Below are 15512 nucleotides of genomic sequence, written 5' to 3'. Positions count from 1 at the left end.
TTTGTTCATTTCATCTAAATTGTCAGATTTATTGGCATAAAGTGTTTGTAGTATTCTCTTATTTTATTGCCCATAGGGTCTATGGTGACGTCCTGTCTTTCATTCTAGATATTGATGTGTCTTCTTTTTTTCTGATTATTCTGGCCAGAGGTTTATCAATTTTATTGATCTTATTAAAGAATGAAGTGTTTCATTGTTTTTCTCTATGATTTTTCTGTATTCTATATCACTAATTTTAAAAATTATTTTCTGTTTATTATTTTATTTGCTCTTTATTTTTCTAGTTTCTTAAGATGATGGCTTTTTTTTTTTTTTTTTTTTTTTTTTTTTTTTAAGAAACAGAGTCCCACTCTTGCTCAGGCTGGAGTGCAGTGGCACAATCATGGCTCACTGCAGTCTCAAACTCCTAGGCTCAAGCTATCCTCCTCCTTCAGCCTCCAGAGTAGCTGGGATTACAGGTGCATGCCACCATGCCTGGCTAATTTTCAATTTTTTTTGTAGAGATAAGGTGTTACTCTGTTGCCCACACTGGTCTGAAACTCCTGGTCTTAAGTGATCCCTCTGCCTCTGCCTCCCAAAGTGCTGGGATTCCATGCATAAGCCACTTTCCTGGCCAAGGTGATGGCTTAAAGCCATTGATTTGAGATGATTCCTTACTTTATAGTTTAAGCATATAATGCCATAATTTTCCTCAAGCACCGTTTTAGTTACATTATACAAATTTTGAAATGTTTTGTTTTCATTTTCTAATTTCCCTTGTGATTTCTTTGTTGACCCTTGGCTTATTTAGAAGTATGTTTGCTGGGCTCGGTGGCTCACACCTGTAATCCCAGCACTTTGGGAGGCCGAGGCGGTGGATCACGAGGTCAGGAGATTGAGACCATCCTGGCTAACACTGTGAAACCCCGTTTCTGCTAAAAATACAAAAAATTAGCCGGGCATGGTGGCGGGTGCCTGTAGTCCCAGCTACTCAGGGGGCTGAGGCAGGGGAATGGCATGAACCCGGGTGGCGGAGCTTGCAGTGAGCCGAGATCACACCACTGCACTCCAGCCTGGATGACAGAGCGAGACTCCATCTCAAAAAAAAAAAAATTATATATATATATGTTTAACTTGCAGATATTGGAGATTTGCCAGCCATCTTTTTGTTATTAATTTCTACTTTAATTTTGTTGTGATTAGAGAGCATGCATTTTATTAATTTAAATTTATAATTTATTTTAATTTATAATATGGTCTGTTTTACAGAATATTGTGTGTGTATTTGAAAGTAATATGAAAGCTACTATTATTGAATGGAGTGTTCTATAAATGTCAGTTAGATTAGGTTGATCATGCTGTTCTAGTTTTTTGTATCCTTACTGGTTTCCTCACTACTTGCTCCATCAGTGACTGGGAAAGTGTTAAAATCTCCCGCTGCAATAATTTATTTGTCTATTTCTCCTTTCGTTCTACCAGTGTTTGCTTCCCATGTTTTGAAGCTCTGTTATAGGTGCATACATGCTTACGGGTATGTCCTAGATGTATTCATTTTGACACCCGTCTTTCTCTGTTGCTATTTCTAATTCTGAATTCGACTTTAATGTTATTAGTATAGCTTTTCCACCTTTCTCTTGGTTAGTCTTTTCATCGCGTATCTTTTTTTATCCTTTTACTTTTAATCTATCTGAATGTAGTCTTTATTTTGAAGGTGGGTTTCTTGTTGATAGCATTAGTTGTGTTTTTTTTAAAATCTAATTTGACAATCTCTGCCTTTTAATCGGAGGGTTTAGACATTTGCATTGAGTGTGATTACCGATATAGTTAGATTTAAACCTACAGTCTTGCTGTTTTCTGTTTTTTCATTGATCCTTTGTTTCTTGTTTTTTCTTTTTTTGCTTTCTTTTGGATTTAGTATTTTTCATAATTCCATTTTACCTCCACTGTTGGCTTATTAGCTATACCTCTTCATTTCAGTATTTTAGTGGTTGTTCTAGAATTTGTAATAAAAATCATTAATTGACCATATCTTCAGATAATAGTATACCACTTCATATATAGTATAAAAACCTTACAAGAGTATTCACTCCATAATACTTTGTTATTGGTTTTGCTTTAAGTGATCATTATTGCTTAAGGAAATTTTTTAATGATCTGTCTTTCATGTTTATTCTTTTTTTTTTTTTCTTCAAAAGAAGCTGGAAAGGATTTTTATTCAATATTATCTGAGTTTTCAAAAACTGCTGGCCACTCAAAATGGATCAACAACAAAAATTTAAGAGCTAAAACTGTAAAACTCTTGAAGGCTGGGCACAAAGTTTCATGCCTGTGATTCCAGCACTTTTCGAGAGGCTGAGATGGGAGGATCACTTGAGCCCAGGGGTTTGAGACCAGCCTGGGCAACATAGAAAGACCTTGTTTCTACAAAAAATAAAAACATAATTAGCCAGGCATGGTCGTGTGCACCTGTAGTCCCAACTCCTTGGGAGGCCAAGGTGGGAGGATTTCCTGAGCCCATAAGTTTGAGACTGCAGTGAGCTGAGTTCACACCACTGCACTTTAGCCTGGACAACAGAATAAGACCCTGTCTAAAAGAAAACCAAAATGAAACTATAAAACTCTTAGAAGAAAACAGGGGTAAATCTTCATGACTTTGGATTTGGCAATGGATGGTTGGAATTAATACCAAAACACAATCAATAAATTGATAAATTGGATTTTATAAAAATTAAGAACTTGTGTGTATCAAGGGCATTGTCAAGAATGTGAAAAGACAGCATATAGAATGGAAGAAGATATTTGCAAATCATATATCTGATAAAGGTCTAATATCCAGAATATGTAAGGAACTTCTGCAACTCAACAACAGAAAGCCAGATAAATCAGTTTTGAAATGAGCAAAGGCCTGTAATCCCAGCTACTTGGCAGATTGAGAAAGGAGGATTGCTTGAGGCTAGGAGTTCAAGACCAGCCTGGACAACATAGTGAGACACTGTCTCTAAAAACATTTTTTTAATTAGCTGGATGTGGCGGCATATGCCTGTAGTCCCAGCTACATGGGAGACTGAGCCAGGAGGATCACTTGAGGCCAGGAGGTCAAGGCTGCAGTGAGCTATGATTGTGCCCCTGCATCCCAGCCTGGGCGATAGAGGGAGACCCTGTCTGAGAAAAAAAAAAAATAGAAAAACAAAACATTTAGAAGATTGCTGTTCTAGTCTATTATTTTTTCAAAGTGTGGTCTTGTTAACAACTCTGGAGCCCACCTAAACCTGCTGAATCAAACTTGGTAGTAAAGCTGGGGAGATGGGCATGTCTAACAGACCTTTCCGGTGGTTTTGATGTCCAGGCATGCAGAGAGATGATGCTTACCTTGTGTTTTGTCATTATTTTCAGAATTTACACTGCTCCCTTGTCTTTTGTATCAATATTTATGGAGACACAGGCAGGTCTGTGGTTAGTTTTGCAGTTGGCTGTGATGACATCTGACACACTCTCTTCACCTGTTGTCTTCTTCCTGTTCCCTTGTCAGGATTATGAAGAAGCTGTGCTCTTGCTGTTAGAAGGAGCTGCCTGGGAAGAAGCTTTGAGGCTGGTAAGAATCTTTTAAACCCTCTGGATGTTGGGGGCTAAGCAGAGAGGGCGAGCAAGGGATTCCAGATCAGTTGGAATCTCTTGTCTTCTGAGGCTTGTGAAATAAGTAGAAATAGGTCAGGATCCTGGCTTAAGGAAAAGCAGTGTTTTTAAAACCGTATGTATGTATTTATTTATTTATTTATTTATTTATTTAATGTATTTATTTTTTGAGACGGAGTCTCGCTCTGTCACCCAGGCTGGAGTGCAGTGGTGCGATCTCGGCTCACTGCAAGCTCCGCCTCCCGGGTTCATGCCATTCTCCTGCCTCAGCCTCCCGAGTAGCTGAGACTACAGGCGCCCGCCACCACGCCTGGCTAATTTTTTGTATTTTTAGTAGAGACGGGATTTTGCCATGTTAGTCAGAATGGTCTTGATCTCCTGACCTCGTGATCTGCCCGTCTCGGCTTCCCAAAGTGCTGGGATTACAGGCGTGAGCCACTGTGCCTGGCCTTATCATTCTTGATAATATTTTGGAATTAATCCTCTACATTTGAAATAGTACTGTCTTTTTACTGAAATGAATTGAATTTCCTTCGCTGCCTTGTAGGAGGCCTGTTTTTCAGGAAAATATTCTGATTACCTCTGAAAGTAATCCATGTCTTTCTAATTATCTTAACTCTCCAATGGCTAGAAGTTTTCCTTCCTAAAATTATTGTGTTTTTCCTTCTAGGTATACAAATATAACAGACTGGATATTATAGAAACCAACGTAAAGCCTTCCATTTTAGAAGGTGAGGGTTCCATTTTAGATAGAATTCCTCATTTGGAAAAAGGAGAGGAGAGAGAGATGAGAGAGTCTCCTCCTATTACTGTGTTTTTTTAATAATATGTCATGTAGATGCAATCAAAATTACCCACTGGATATAATATTTAATTCTCACTAGAATTTTTATATATGCTGAGCTATTAAATGGTAACAAATAAAATATTTAAATGTTAGAAATCTGTCCTGTAATCAAATATGATTAAGAATCTTTGTATTTGGGAATAGTTGGTAAACTTGAATATGAACTATATTAGATAGTAGTGTAATGGTGATAAATTTCTGGCATTTAATAATCACATTGTGGTTATGTAAGGTAATATCCTATTATTCTTAAGAGACAAATATTTAGGAATGAATATTTAGGAATGAAGGATCATATCTCTACCTTACTCTTAAAATGTTTCACAAAAGTAATAGGAAAATATTTTCCATGCAGAGAAACAGGAAACAAAAAATATGTCAAAATGTTAATAATTGGTAAATCTAGGTGAAGGGTATATGTGTGTTCATTGAACTCTTACAACTTTTATGTAGTTTTCAACTTTTTCAAAGTATTTTTTAAAAATTACTTTTTCAAATGAAGTTTGTGGTTCTTGGAGAGCACATGAATATTACCAGTTCTAGAATACCCAGATGGTCACTGTGACCCCTTAAAAGCGAAGCAGAGAAGGACATCGGTTTGACTTACAGAAACCTTAGGGAGTGGTTGATTTTAAGCTCTGCCTTTTTATATGCAAATCCACCCTGTAAGTAATGTCTGGCGTCTGGCCTTTCTGACATTTACATGTATGCACATTCTTACCTTGTCTGCACCCCCTTCCCCCATCCTAATTAAAACGTTGCTGGGGTACTTTTTTTCTTTTTTTTTTTGAGACGGAGTCTGGCTGTGTCGCCCAGGCTGGAGTGCAGTGGCGCGATCTCGGCTCACTGCAAGCTCCGCCTCCCGGGTTCATGCCATTCTCCCGCCTCAGCCTCCGAGTAGCTGGGACTACAGGCGCCCGCCACCGCGCCCGGCTAATTTTTTGTATTTTTAGTAGAGACGGGGTTTCACCATGTTAGCCAAGATGGTCTCGATCTCTTGACCTCGTGATCCGCCCGCCTCGGCCTCCCAAAGTGCTGGGATTACAGGCTTGAGCCACCGCGCCTGGCGATGGGGTACTTTTTATGTCATTCACTTTAGGTACCTCTAACTGGGTGCTGAAAGCATGATTCTTCGTCTATAATAATCTAACCAGCTCTTGGATTTTCACCACTAATGAGAACCTTTCTTAGAAAAATGCCGATAATTCCATCTGCATAGGCCCAAAACCTATTAATAAAATACATCCTTGGATAGTAGTATTTTGCTTCTTTAAAATGTATTCTACTAGTATTAGTTTTCTCTTGCGTATTTTTCCATTGGACAATATTTTGCAGAAATCATTTGTTACATTTTTTCCACGTCCATGGGCATTTTGATGGATGTTTAGCCAGAAACGTTTGGGTAACTTTCTTCTTACTTTTGTTAACTGTGCCCCTTCCCCCCTACCGTTTTTTTTTTTTTTTTCCCAATCCTCTCTTGGTTTAGATATCAAGTCTTCGTTCAGGTGATTTTACAAGTTCAGTGGTAGCACGTATTCTGGGATAATATTGATGAACTCTAAGATCTGGAATCTCAATCTCTAATTTGTTAATGCTTATTAAGGAGAAAAACTCGTAACCTAGTAGGAAAAAAAACTTACTAGGAAAAAACGTAGTAACCCTTTTCTTTTTGCAGAATTCTAACCCTCCTTCACTGCTTCCCACCTGTAGTTTTTTCTCTTTGCTTAAACCTCATGCTCAAACTATTTACATTCTCCATCTCCAGCCCAGAAAAATTATATGGCATTTCTGGACTCTCAGACAGCCACATTCAGTCGCCATAAGAAACGTTTACTGGTAGTTCGAGAGCTCAAGGAGCAAGCCCAGCAGGCAGGTCTGGGTGAGTGTCTGCGTGAAGACCATCGACACATGCAGGGCCGTGGGCGTCGGGTAATGCCACGCATTCTCTCGATTGCTTAATGTTCCTCCTGCAGTCTGATTACTGTGCCATGGGGAAGTGTGAGGCCTCTGTGGAGCCCCTTCAGGGCCATCTGTGTCTATGTTTGTGTGTTGGTGAAGGGCAGGACCAAGCATGAACGGGAAGAGCTCTGCCAGATGTTCCCACTGACCCCCATTCAACCAGAGCAGCTGACTACTTCCGTGTCTAACAAAATGAGTTTCCTCATTTCCAGAAAAAAGTTCAGGAAACGACTGATTTACATTAGTAATTACTGTATTTAATATTATCTCATTCATTTTGAGATCAGCTTTGCAATCATTTTCATCCATCCTTTGATATGCCCCAGTTGACTCTAGTTCATTTACCTCCCTGAAAGTAAACCCACACATTAGCAGGCAGTGTTTTCATCTGCTTCTGGTTCTTCTTTTCTAGATGATGAGGTACCCCACGGCCAAGAGTCAGACCTCTTCTCTGAAACTAGCAGTGTTGTGAGTGGCAGTGACATGAGTGCCAAATACTCCCATAGTAACTCCAGGATATCAGCGTACGTATCACATAGATTCAGCACATTGACCATGCCCTGGGCATATGGGGAAAGTGGAAGCAAATAGGTTGGTTTTCTACTGGGACAGTGTAGTGGGAGTGGAGAGAATATTATTCAATGCTGTGTGGAAGTTGTTCAGAGACTTTCCCAGCATATCTGAGACATTAAACTTGGCATTGAAAGGTTTTCTTCCTCAGCTTCACGGCCTGTGTGTTTTCCCATTCCCCATGAGGCGGTTCCTCCACTGAGTGCTCAGTTTATATTAACATCCGATTTTACGCTTTGGACAAATGTTGTGACTAAGGTATAGGCACTGAAAAAATTAAAAGATCAAGCTTCTTCTATTCAAAATCAGGATTGGAAGAGACCATACATGTAAAATAAGTCATCACACTTTTACCAAATATAGTAATTTGTCAGAAATATTCATGCAACACCCGTATGGTAGGTGCAGTAGATGTTACCAAAAACTTATAAGGAGATATGAGTTATAAGAGCCTAAAGTCTTGCTTGGAATATGTAAAACAATGCAATATTATATATTTAAACTGAATTATGCTTTAGGAATTTGAAATGGAGAACTGTGAAGTTGTGTGGGATGATCAGCAACTGCAAGAAAGTAGCCAGGCAAGGTAGCACATGCCTGTAGTCCTAGCTACTCAGAAGGCTTAAAAATATCTGTGTAATTTCTAACAGGAGATCATCTAAGAATCGCCGAAAAGCAGAGCGGAAGAAGCACAGCCTCAAAGAAGGCAGTCCGCTGGAGGACCTGGCCCTCCTGGAGGCACTGAGTGAAGTGGTACAGAACACTGAAAACCTGAAAGGTATATTCTCAGTCCTGATGATGATTCCTGACCCCAAACGATAGTGAACAGTTGGCACAGGCAGGCAGAGTTCAGTAGGTGATTAAGCTACCATTTTCCCAATCTGAGGAAAGATGAGAACTTTTAGCAGGAAGAGTCATGTCAGCACACATTCCTGAAGCAGCCCTTCTTAGCTGGTAACTGAGAAGCCTTCCTCCATTTGGCATCCCCCTAACTGAACTGGGAGAGATGCTTAAGCCAGGATAAAGAATTGTGGGACACTGCTTTCTGCGTGGGTCCCCCAGTGTGCTTGATTTTCTTTTTGTAGTACATGTGTTTAATTATGCCAGCATTTGGGAAGAAAAAAGATAATGTAGGAGAAAGGACCCGCAGTGGGATCATAGAAATTTCTGGCTTTAGATAGAAGCTATGGTATGATTCGGTCTATGGACCTGGGAATATAACTTACCACTCTTTCAAATTTCTTCTCTCTAGATGAAGTATACCATATTTTAAAGGTACTCTTTCTCTTTGAGTTTGATGAACAAGGAAGGGAATTACAGAAGGCCTTTGAAGATACGCTGCAGTTGATAGAAAGGTCACTTCCAGAAATTTGGACTCTTACCTCCCAGCAGAATTCAGCTACCCCTGTAAGTTTTCTCAAAGACGGTGTGCATTTTTTTCATCATTTTCATGGGTTATTATGTTCACACACTCCCCAAGTCAAAAAGTTTTCCTGTTCTTAAAAACATAAGATGCCATTTTTAAATTATCTTAGATTTATGTTTAAGCTGTTAGTAAGGTTTTATATTTGCCTGTAGAGTGACTAGTACACCTTGGCGTAGGTTAAATGGGCTATCATTTTCCTTTCTGGGTGAAGCAGATGTCATGGAGAAAATGAGAAAGTCACGCAGTTGCTCCTGGCCTTCAGTGAGGTTGGAGTGGGGAGAGAGCGGGGAAGAGGGGATCAGAGACGGCCTCTCACTTGGATGGGATCAGGCTTTAAAGGGACCCCAGGCAATTGCTTTTCCTTTTGTTTTATGAAAAATTTGACTTGTCACTTCTGTGTTGTTACGATGGACTTTGCTGGTTGTGTTTAAGGCTGAATCAGCTTGTGTCACAGAATTCTAATGTATTGTTATCTGCTTATTATTTATACTTCTATTTACTCTCTTATACCTCAAGTCTATTGTTAAGAGTTTTTATTTGGATTCAAAAGGCTGGTATATCAGTCAAGATCTAGAAAGGAAAACAAAAGCCTACCTATTATTTTATCACAGAATTTAATATATGGATTGGTTAAATAAGCATTAGAGGACTAAACAAGGCAAAAGGGAAATACAGAGGAAGGACATTGAGATAGTACCTATAGGAAGCAGCTTTACCCTCCCTGAGGGAACAGGAGGAGGGGTTGGGGATTATTAGAATTTAGAAGCCTGGAAGTGGGGCCCTGTAGAGCTGGCTCTTGAACCTCTGAGAGGAGGGTGCTAGCCAGCTAGTCCTGGCATTTCTGAGGGGGCTGGTTCCAAGTGTACAGAAGTAAATGGAAGCTGGAAGGAACAACTGCTGCTGGGGGAAAAGCCAGCCAGTTGGGCCGGGCGCAGTGGTGGCTCATGCCTGTAATCCCAGCACTTTGGGAGACTGAGACGGGTGGATCACCTGAGGTTGGGAGTTCGAGACCAGCCTGACCAACATGGAGAAACCCTGTCTCTACTAAAAATATGAAATTACCCGGGCGTGGTGGCGCATGTCTGTAATCCCAGCTACTCAGGAGGCTGAGGCAGGAGAATCACATGAAACCTGGGAGGCGGAGGTAGCGATGAGCCAAGATCGCGCCGTTGTGCTCCAACCTGGACAACAAGAAGAGATCTCCATCTCAGAAAAAAAAAAAGCCAATCAAGGAAGAAATCTAGAAATCTTTTGTTTATCCTCCAGCTTTGTACTCCCCCTCTGGTGTTCACTGTAGGCAGGACCTGATGGGAAGCCAACAGCAAGGAGGAATATCTTTCAGGTGCCCAGCCCCAGCACCACAAGCAGTGGATAGAAGGCTGGGTTGGAGCTGAGAGATTACAAACGAGCTCACTGTTTAGAAACACATATGTTTATCGTGCTTGATTTCCTTATTTAGAAATGGGCATAAGACTTCCCTGTGTGCTTCAATAGAGTGCTTTGAAGGTTAAATAAGAGGATGAATGTAAAAGCACTTTACAAACCATTGAAATAAAAGCAACTAGGAATCAGGACCCTACAACTTCTTGAATTGATTATAATAGGTATTTCTTAGAAGAAATGTGATCATCATCTTCAAAACTGTAGTACTTTTGATGATAATTGTTTTTGTTTTTTTTCTTTGAGATAGGGTCTCACTCTGTTGCTCTGGCTGGAGTGCACTGATCACTACACTGCAGCATCTACCTCCCTGGGCTCAGGTGATCCTCCCACCTCAGCCTCTTGAGTAGCTGGGACTACTGGCACATGCCACAACACCTGGCTAATTTTCAAATTTTCTGGAAATTTTCTGTAGAGACGGTGTCACCATATTGCCCCAGCTGGTCTTGAACTCTGGGGCTCAAGCGGTCTGCCCACCTCAGCCTCCCAAAGTGCTGGGACTATAGGCATCAGCCACCATGCCCTGCTTGAAGGTGATAATTTATAATACCACTCCCATACCGTCCCCTTCCGTCTTCTCTTCTGATCACACGATCACTTTAAGGTCTTATTTTATTTTATTTTTTTTCTTGCTCTGTCACCCAGGCTAGAGTGCAGTGGCGATGTGATCAATCATGGCTTGCTGTAGCCTCGAATGCCTGGGCTAAAGCAGTCCTCCCACCACAGTCTCCTGAGTAATTGAGACCACAGGTGCACACTACCATGCCCAGCTAAAATTTTAAATATTTTTTTTTTGTAGACATGGGGAGTCTTGCTATGTTGCCCAAGCTGGTCTTGAACTCCTGACCTCAAGTGATCCTCCTGCCTTGGCCTCCCAAAGTGCTGAGGTTACAGGTGTAAACTGCCATGCCTCCCACATTAAGTTCTAAGACATCCATTTTATTATTGTGGTTTTGATTGGTGAAGTATGGTTGTGGTATGTGCAGGATACTGTGAGTGACTTCTCATGGCATTGCTCTGAAGAGTGTGCCACCAAGGGTCTGCACTAACCAGGGGTGTGCCCAGAGGCTCGCTGCAGGCTTGAAATTCCTGTGGAGTCTTGTGTTTTACCTGGAGCACATGTGCACAGTTTGCATTCTGCTCCATAGTATGCACATATTTGTATTTATTTCAACCTAAAAATGTTCGTTTCTCACAACTCTTTGCATATAATTGATACTCTGCCTATTTATAACCTCTTGTACTGTTTCTCCTCTCCTCAGGGAGTGGCTTGCTCATTTGGAAAAGGCCAGGATATATCATTGTAGAGTTTCTTTTCTTTTCCCCCACCCCCTATCTTTACCTTGTTCTGGGAGAAAGGAGAATTAGAGGTCTGAGTTGCAGCTAGAGAAACTGGCAAATTAAAATCACATCAGGAAAGAGAGTTACTGTGTTTCACACCATGCCAGTAGAAATGACAGGCTGTTTTCTGCTGGTAGGGATTTGGCCTTTGGTATTGTCAGTCTAGAGAAGTATTAGATAATCTTTGCTGATACAGTCTATTTTCTCCTTAGGTTCTAGGTCCCAATTCTACTGCAAATAGTATCACGGCATCTTATCAACAACACAAGACTTCGCTTCCTGTTCTTGGTTAGTATTTTTTCTCATTTAATATTACAGTACTAAGCAGCAGGACTCTCTTTCTGTAAGTATTGAGAAGATCAGCAGTATAAGGAGAGATTGGATACAATTTTTCACTACAAAAAATTGACTACAATTCTTCCTCAATTCTAAGACCACACCTTTAGTATGATCAGTTTCATGCTTCTAGCGTTGGGGGACCTGGTGCGGGAAAATCCAACATGACCATTGTATGTGTAATTTTAAAAAATATTTTATGTGGCATACGCTTTTTCATAAAGGCACATCACAGTTCCAGTTTCAGTCTAAACCATCTACATTTACATATATATCAAAAGATTCTTCTGAAGTATCATTACTGGCTGTTGGCAGTTACGCTTTGCATCTTGGGGGCATTTTCATAAACTTGCTTGTGAGTGAGACCTTTTTATTATGTTTAGAATTGGCAATATAATTTGAAGGCAAACCCAAAGAATATTAGCATTTTATACATATTTCCTGTTTAGTTATGCATGAAGTGTTTTATTTGTTGAGGGAGATGATTCTCAATTAGATTGCTTATATCCCTAAAAATTAAAAACCCTAAAAGCTTTCTTTTGAAAGTTGGTTAGAAACATTTGATGGATCAACTTGGGACTTTGAGTATTTGCCCTTACTTATAGTTGGGTCAATCAAGCATTTTAGCTTTGAAAAGTGAATATTAGTTTGTAAAATAATTAGCAGTTTTAACTGCTGTTACTTGCATTTCTAGCATGTGAGAGGCAATTTTCTGAAATTTTTTTTCACCGAAGTGCTACACTGTAATAGCATTTTGATGATATTTGAAGTAGCCTGTGGGGATTCAAATTAAGTTTGACTTTAATAGCTTATGTTGCTACCAGGAAAGAGCAGCTACCTTCCATCCCAGCTCAACTCATACATCCAGACAGTAACTACTGTATTCCTAGCTCCTCTTCTGTCTGGAGAATGGCAAGGTACTTTTGGTATCAATTTCAACACATCCACTTATTCCTTTTTTTTTCTTAAATTTTTTTATTAAAAAAAACAGATGGGGGTCTTAATATGTTGCCCAGGCTGGTCTCAGACTCCTGGTCTCAAGTGATCCTCCTGCCTCCGCCTCCCAAAGTGCTGGGATTACAGGCGTGTGCCCCTGTGCCCAGCCCACTTATTTCTCAGATGCTAGGAACTTATATTAGACCTGAGGCCATTTGGTCATTGTTTATTTTGTGCGGTAGTGCAATCCAGTTGTGATTTCTGCCTCCTGTGTTCCTCGTTGCTGGCCTGATGCTGACCTTCAGGTCAGGTCAGTCCCACCATCCCCCAGGGTATTCTAGATGGCTTTCCCACTTCAAAGAGCACTTTCTTGTTTTCCAGCTGAGCCTTAAAGACACTCTGTAATATTTGAGAGCCCCTCATTATCTGAGTGTTTATTATCATTACCCTTGTGGTTTCAAGGTTGTATAGGAAAAGGGAAGTTCCGATAATTCAAAAATTGCCACTGATGAACTGGTCACAAAATTAGTCCCCCTCAAATATTACTCAGCTCCCCTCCCCAGCTAACAATAGTTGAGTATATTCGCACATCCCCACAAGTGGAATCAATGACTTGATGGATCATTTCTGATTGTTTCCTGCTTTGATGCAATACAGCACCATGCAGATCAATTGCAAGTCTTACAAAAATTTAGTATTACATAAAATAGATTAAAATGATACTGGAAAAGTACTTGAATCACTGCTGGATTGGACTTGTTGCAATTGATGACAAAATAAGTGCTTCAAGTGGTTTTGACCATCAAAGGATTGAAAGAGCTCCTTAGAAAAATTGCAAAGCCCTCAAGGTATTTTTATAAAAATGACTTTTTTGTGTGCTGTGAAATTCAAATATGGAAATATGAAATATGTCATGTCCTGCTGTCATATAATTTGTCAGAATAATTACTTTCTTGCCCAAAAGTCTATACTTTGCGTTTATTTCAAATTAAGTCTGGAATCAAATATAGTTGTAGTTACGCCTAATTTTAAAAAATGAGGGCCGGGCGTGGTGGCTCAAGCCTGTAATCCCAGCACTTTGGGAGGCCGAGATGGGCGGATCACGAGGTCAGGAGATCGAGACCATCCTGGCTAACACGGTGAAACCCTGTCTCTACTAAAAAATACGAAAAACGAGCCGGGCGAGGTGGCGGGCGCCTGTAGTCCCAGCTACTCTGGAGGCTGAGGCCGGAGAATGGCGTAAACCCGGGGGGTGGAGCTTGTAGTGAGCTGAGATCCGGCCACTGCACTCCAGCCTGGGCGACAGAGCGAGACTCCGTCTCACAAAAAAAAAGAAAAAAAAAAAAAAAAAAAAATGAGATAGTGCACATTATTTTCGTAACTAGTTTTTTTTTAATATAGTCTTATTCCAACTTTAATTGCAATTTATGAAAGTGTGGACCTTGTTGACAGTGAATTTATTTAACCTTTTTCCAGTATTGATATTCTTTTATCTTTATGGCACCATTTAGTGGAGAGAAATTAAACAAACATAAAGATGTAGTATTAAATCATAACTGCATAAAATTAACTGCAGTATATACTGCACTACTGTAATAATTTTGTAGCTACCTCCTGTTGCTATTGTGGTGGGTGAGCTCAAGTGTCACCAATATCTGCTTAAAATGCCGTGTGCCACTAATCATGTCCACATGAGCAGCACGTGACAGTCTCCATTAATTGCATATGGCAGCGAAAAGTGATCTCTTGTGTTCTTGTGTATTTTTTTTATCATGTTTAATGTAATATCGTAAACCTTAAATAACACCATGAGACCTATAGGAAGTACCACAAGTGATGCTTCCAGGAAGCAGAGAAAAGTCATGACATTACAAGAAAAAGTTGACTTGCTCAATACGTACTATAGATTGAGGTCTGCAGCTGTGGTTGCCCACCATTTCAAGATAGATGAACCCAGTGCCAGGACGATTGTAAAAGAAAAGGAAATTCATGAAGCTGTCACTGCAGCTATGCCAGCAGGGATGAAAACCTTGTACTTTTTGTAAAAGACCTTTTTATCTTGTATTGAAAATGCAGCTTTTATGTGGGTGCAGGATTGCTATGAGAAAGGCATTTCTATACAACTAATATGATTTGAGAAAAAGCACATTGTATGAGAACTTAAAGCAAAAAGATGAAGGATCTAAAGCTGAAGAATTTAATGCCAGCAAAGGATAGTTTGATAATTTTAGAAAGAGCTTTGGCTTTACAAATACCAAGATAACAGGAAAAGCAGCTCCTGCCGTCCAGGGGGCAGCAGCAAAGGCAGTCAGGTTTATGATCAGGACTGCTCTTATCTGTAAAGCTGCTAACCCCTGAGCCTGGAAGGGAAAAGATTATTAACACCAGCTGCCAGGCTTTTGGTTGTACCATACAACAAGAAGGCTTGGACAAGGAGAACACTGTTTCTGGATTGGTTCCTTTGTCGATTTGTCCCTGAAGTTAAGTAGTATCTTGCCAGTAAGGGGACTGCCTTTTAAAGTTCTTTTGATACTGGAGAATGCCCCAGGCCACCCCAAACCCCATGAGTTCAACACTGAAGACGTTGAAGTGATCTACTTGCCCCCAAACACACATCTCTAATTCAGCCTCTAGATCAAGGGGTCATAAGGACCTTTAAGGCTCATTACAAACAGTACTCTATGGAAAGGATTGTCAAATGTACGGAAAAGAACCTTGCTAGAACATGAAAGTCTAGAAGAGTTACACCATCAATGATGCCATCATTGTTATAGGAAAAGCTGTGAAAACCATCAAGCCCAAGACAATAAATTCCTGCTAGAGAAAACTGTGTCCAGATGTGCATGACTTCACAGGATTTATGACAGCCTATCAAGGAAATCATGAAAGAGACTGTGGATCTGGCAAAAAAAAAAAAAAAAAAGTGATGCATGAAGGATGTCAAGATAGGGGTTTTGGAGAAATTCAAGAGGTGATAGACATCACACCAGAGGAATTAACAGAAGATGACTTGATGGAGACGAGTGCTTCCAAACCAATGCCAGA

At 40.2% G+C, this 15512-nt stretch overlaps 1 protein-coding gene across 4 annotated transcripts in view; it reads left to right on the top strand.

Annotated features, from left to right (window-relative positions):
* Positions 1–15512, top strand: part of ELP1 (elongator complex protein 1) — a 67412-nt gene that overhangs the window by 49712 nt on the left and 2188 nt on the right. For all 4 annotated transcript variants that reach the window (XM_010365596.2, XM_010365597.2, XM_030919412.1 and 1 more), the window contains 7 exons: positions 3509–3571; positions 4283–4343; positions 6225–6338; positions 6831–6942; positions 7639–7766; positions 8241–8395; positions 11408–11483. In XM_010365596.2, coding sequence (XP_010363898.1) covers positions 3509–3571; positions 4283–4343; positions 6225–6338; positions 6831–6942; positions 7639–7766; positions 8241–8395; positions 11408–11483 — 709 coding nt within the window. The remainder of the gene's footprint in view (positions 1–3508; positions 3572–4282; positions 4344–6224; positions 6339–6830; positions 6943–7638; positions 7767–8240; positions 8396–11407; positions 11484–15512) is intronic.

This window comes from Rhinopithecus roxellana, chromosome 16, assembly GCF_007565055.1.
Source record: "Rhinopithecus roxellana isolate Shanxi Qingling chromosome 16, ASM756505v1, whole genome shotgun sequence".
Lineage (NCBI taxonomy): Eukaryota > Metazoa > Chordata > Mammalia > Primates > Cercopithecidae > Rhinopithecus > Rhinopithecus roxellana.
The sequence above is the reverse complement of the archived record's forward strand: the minus strand, read 5'-3'. Positions and strand labels throughout refer to the sequence as shown.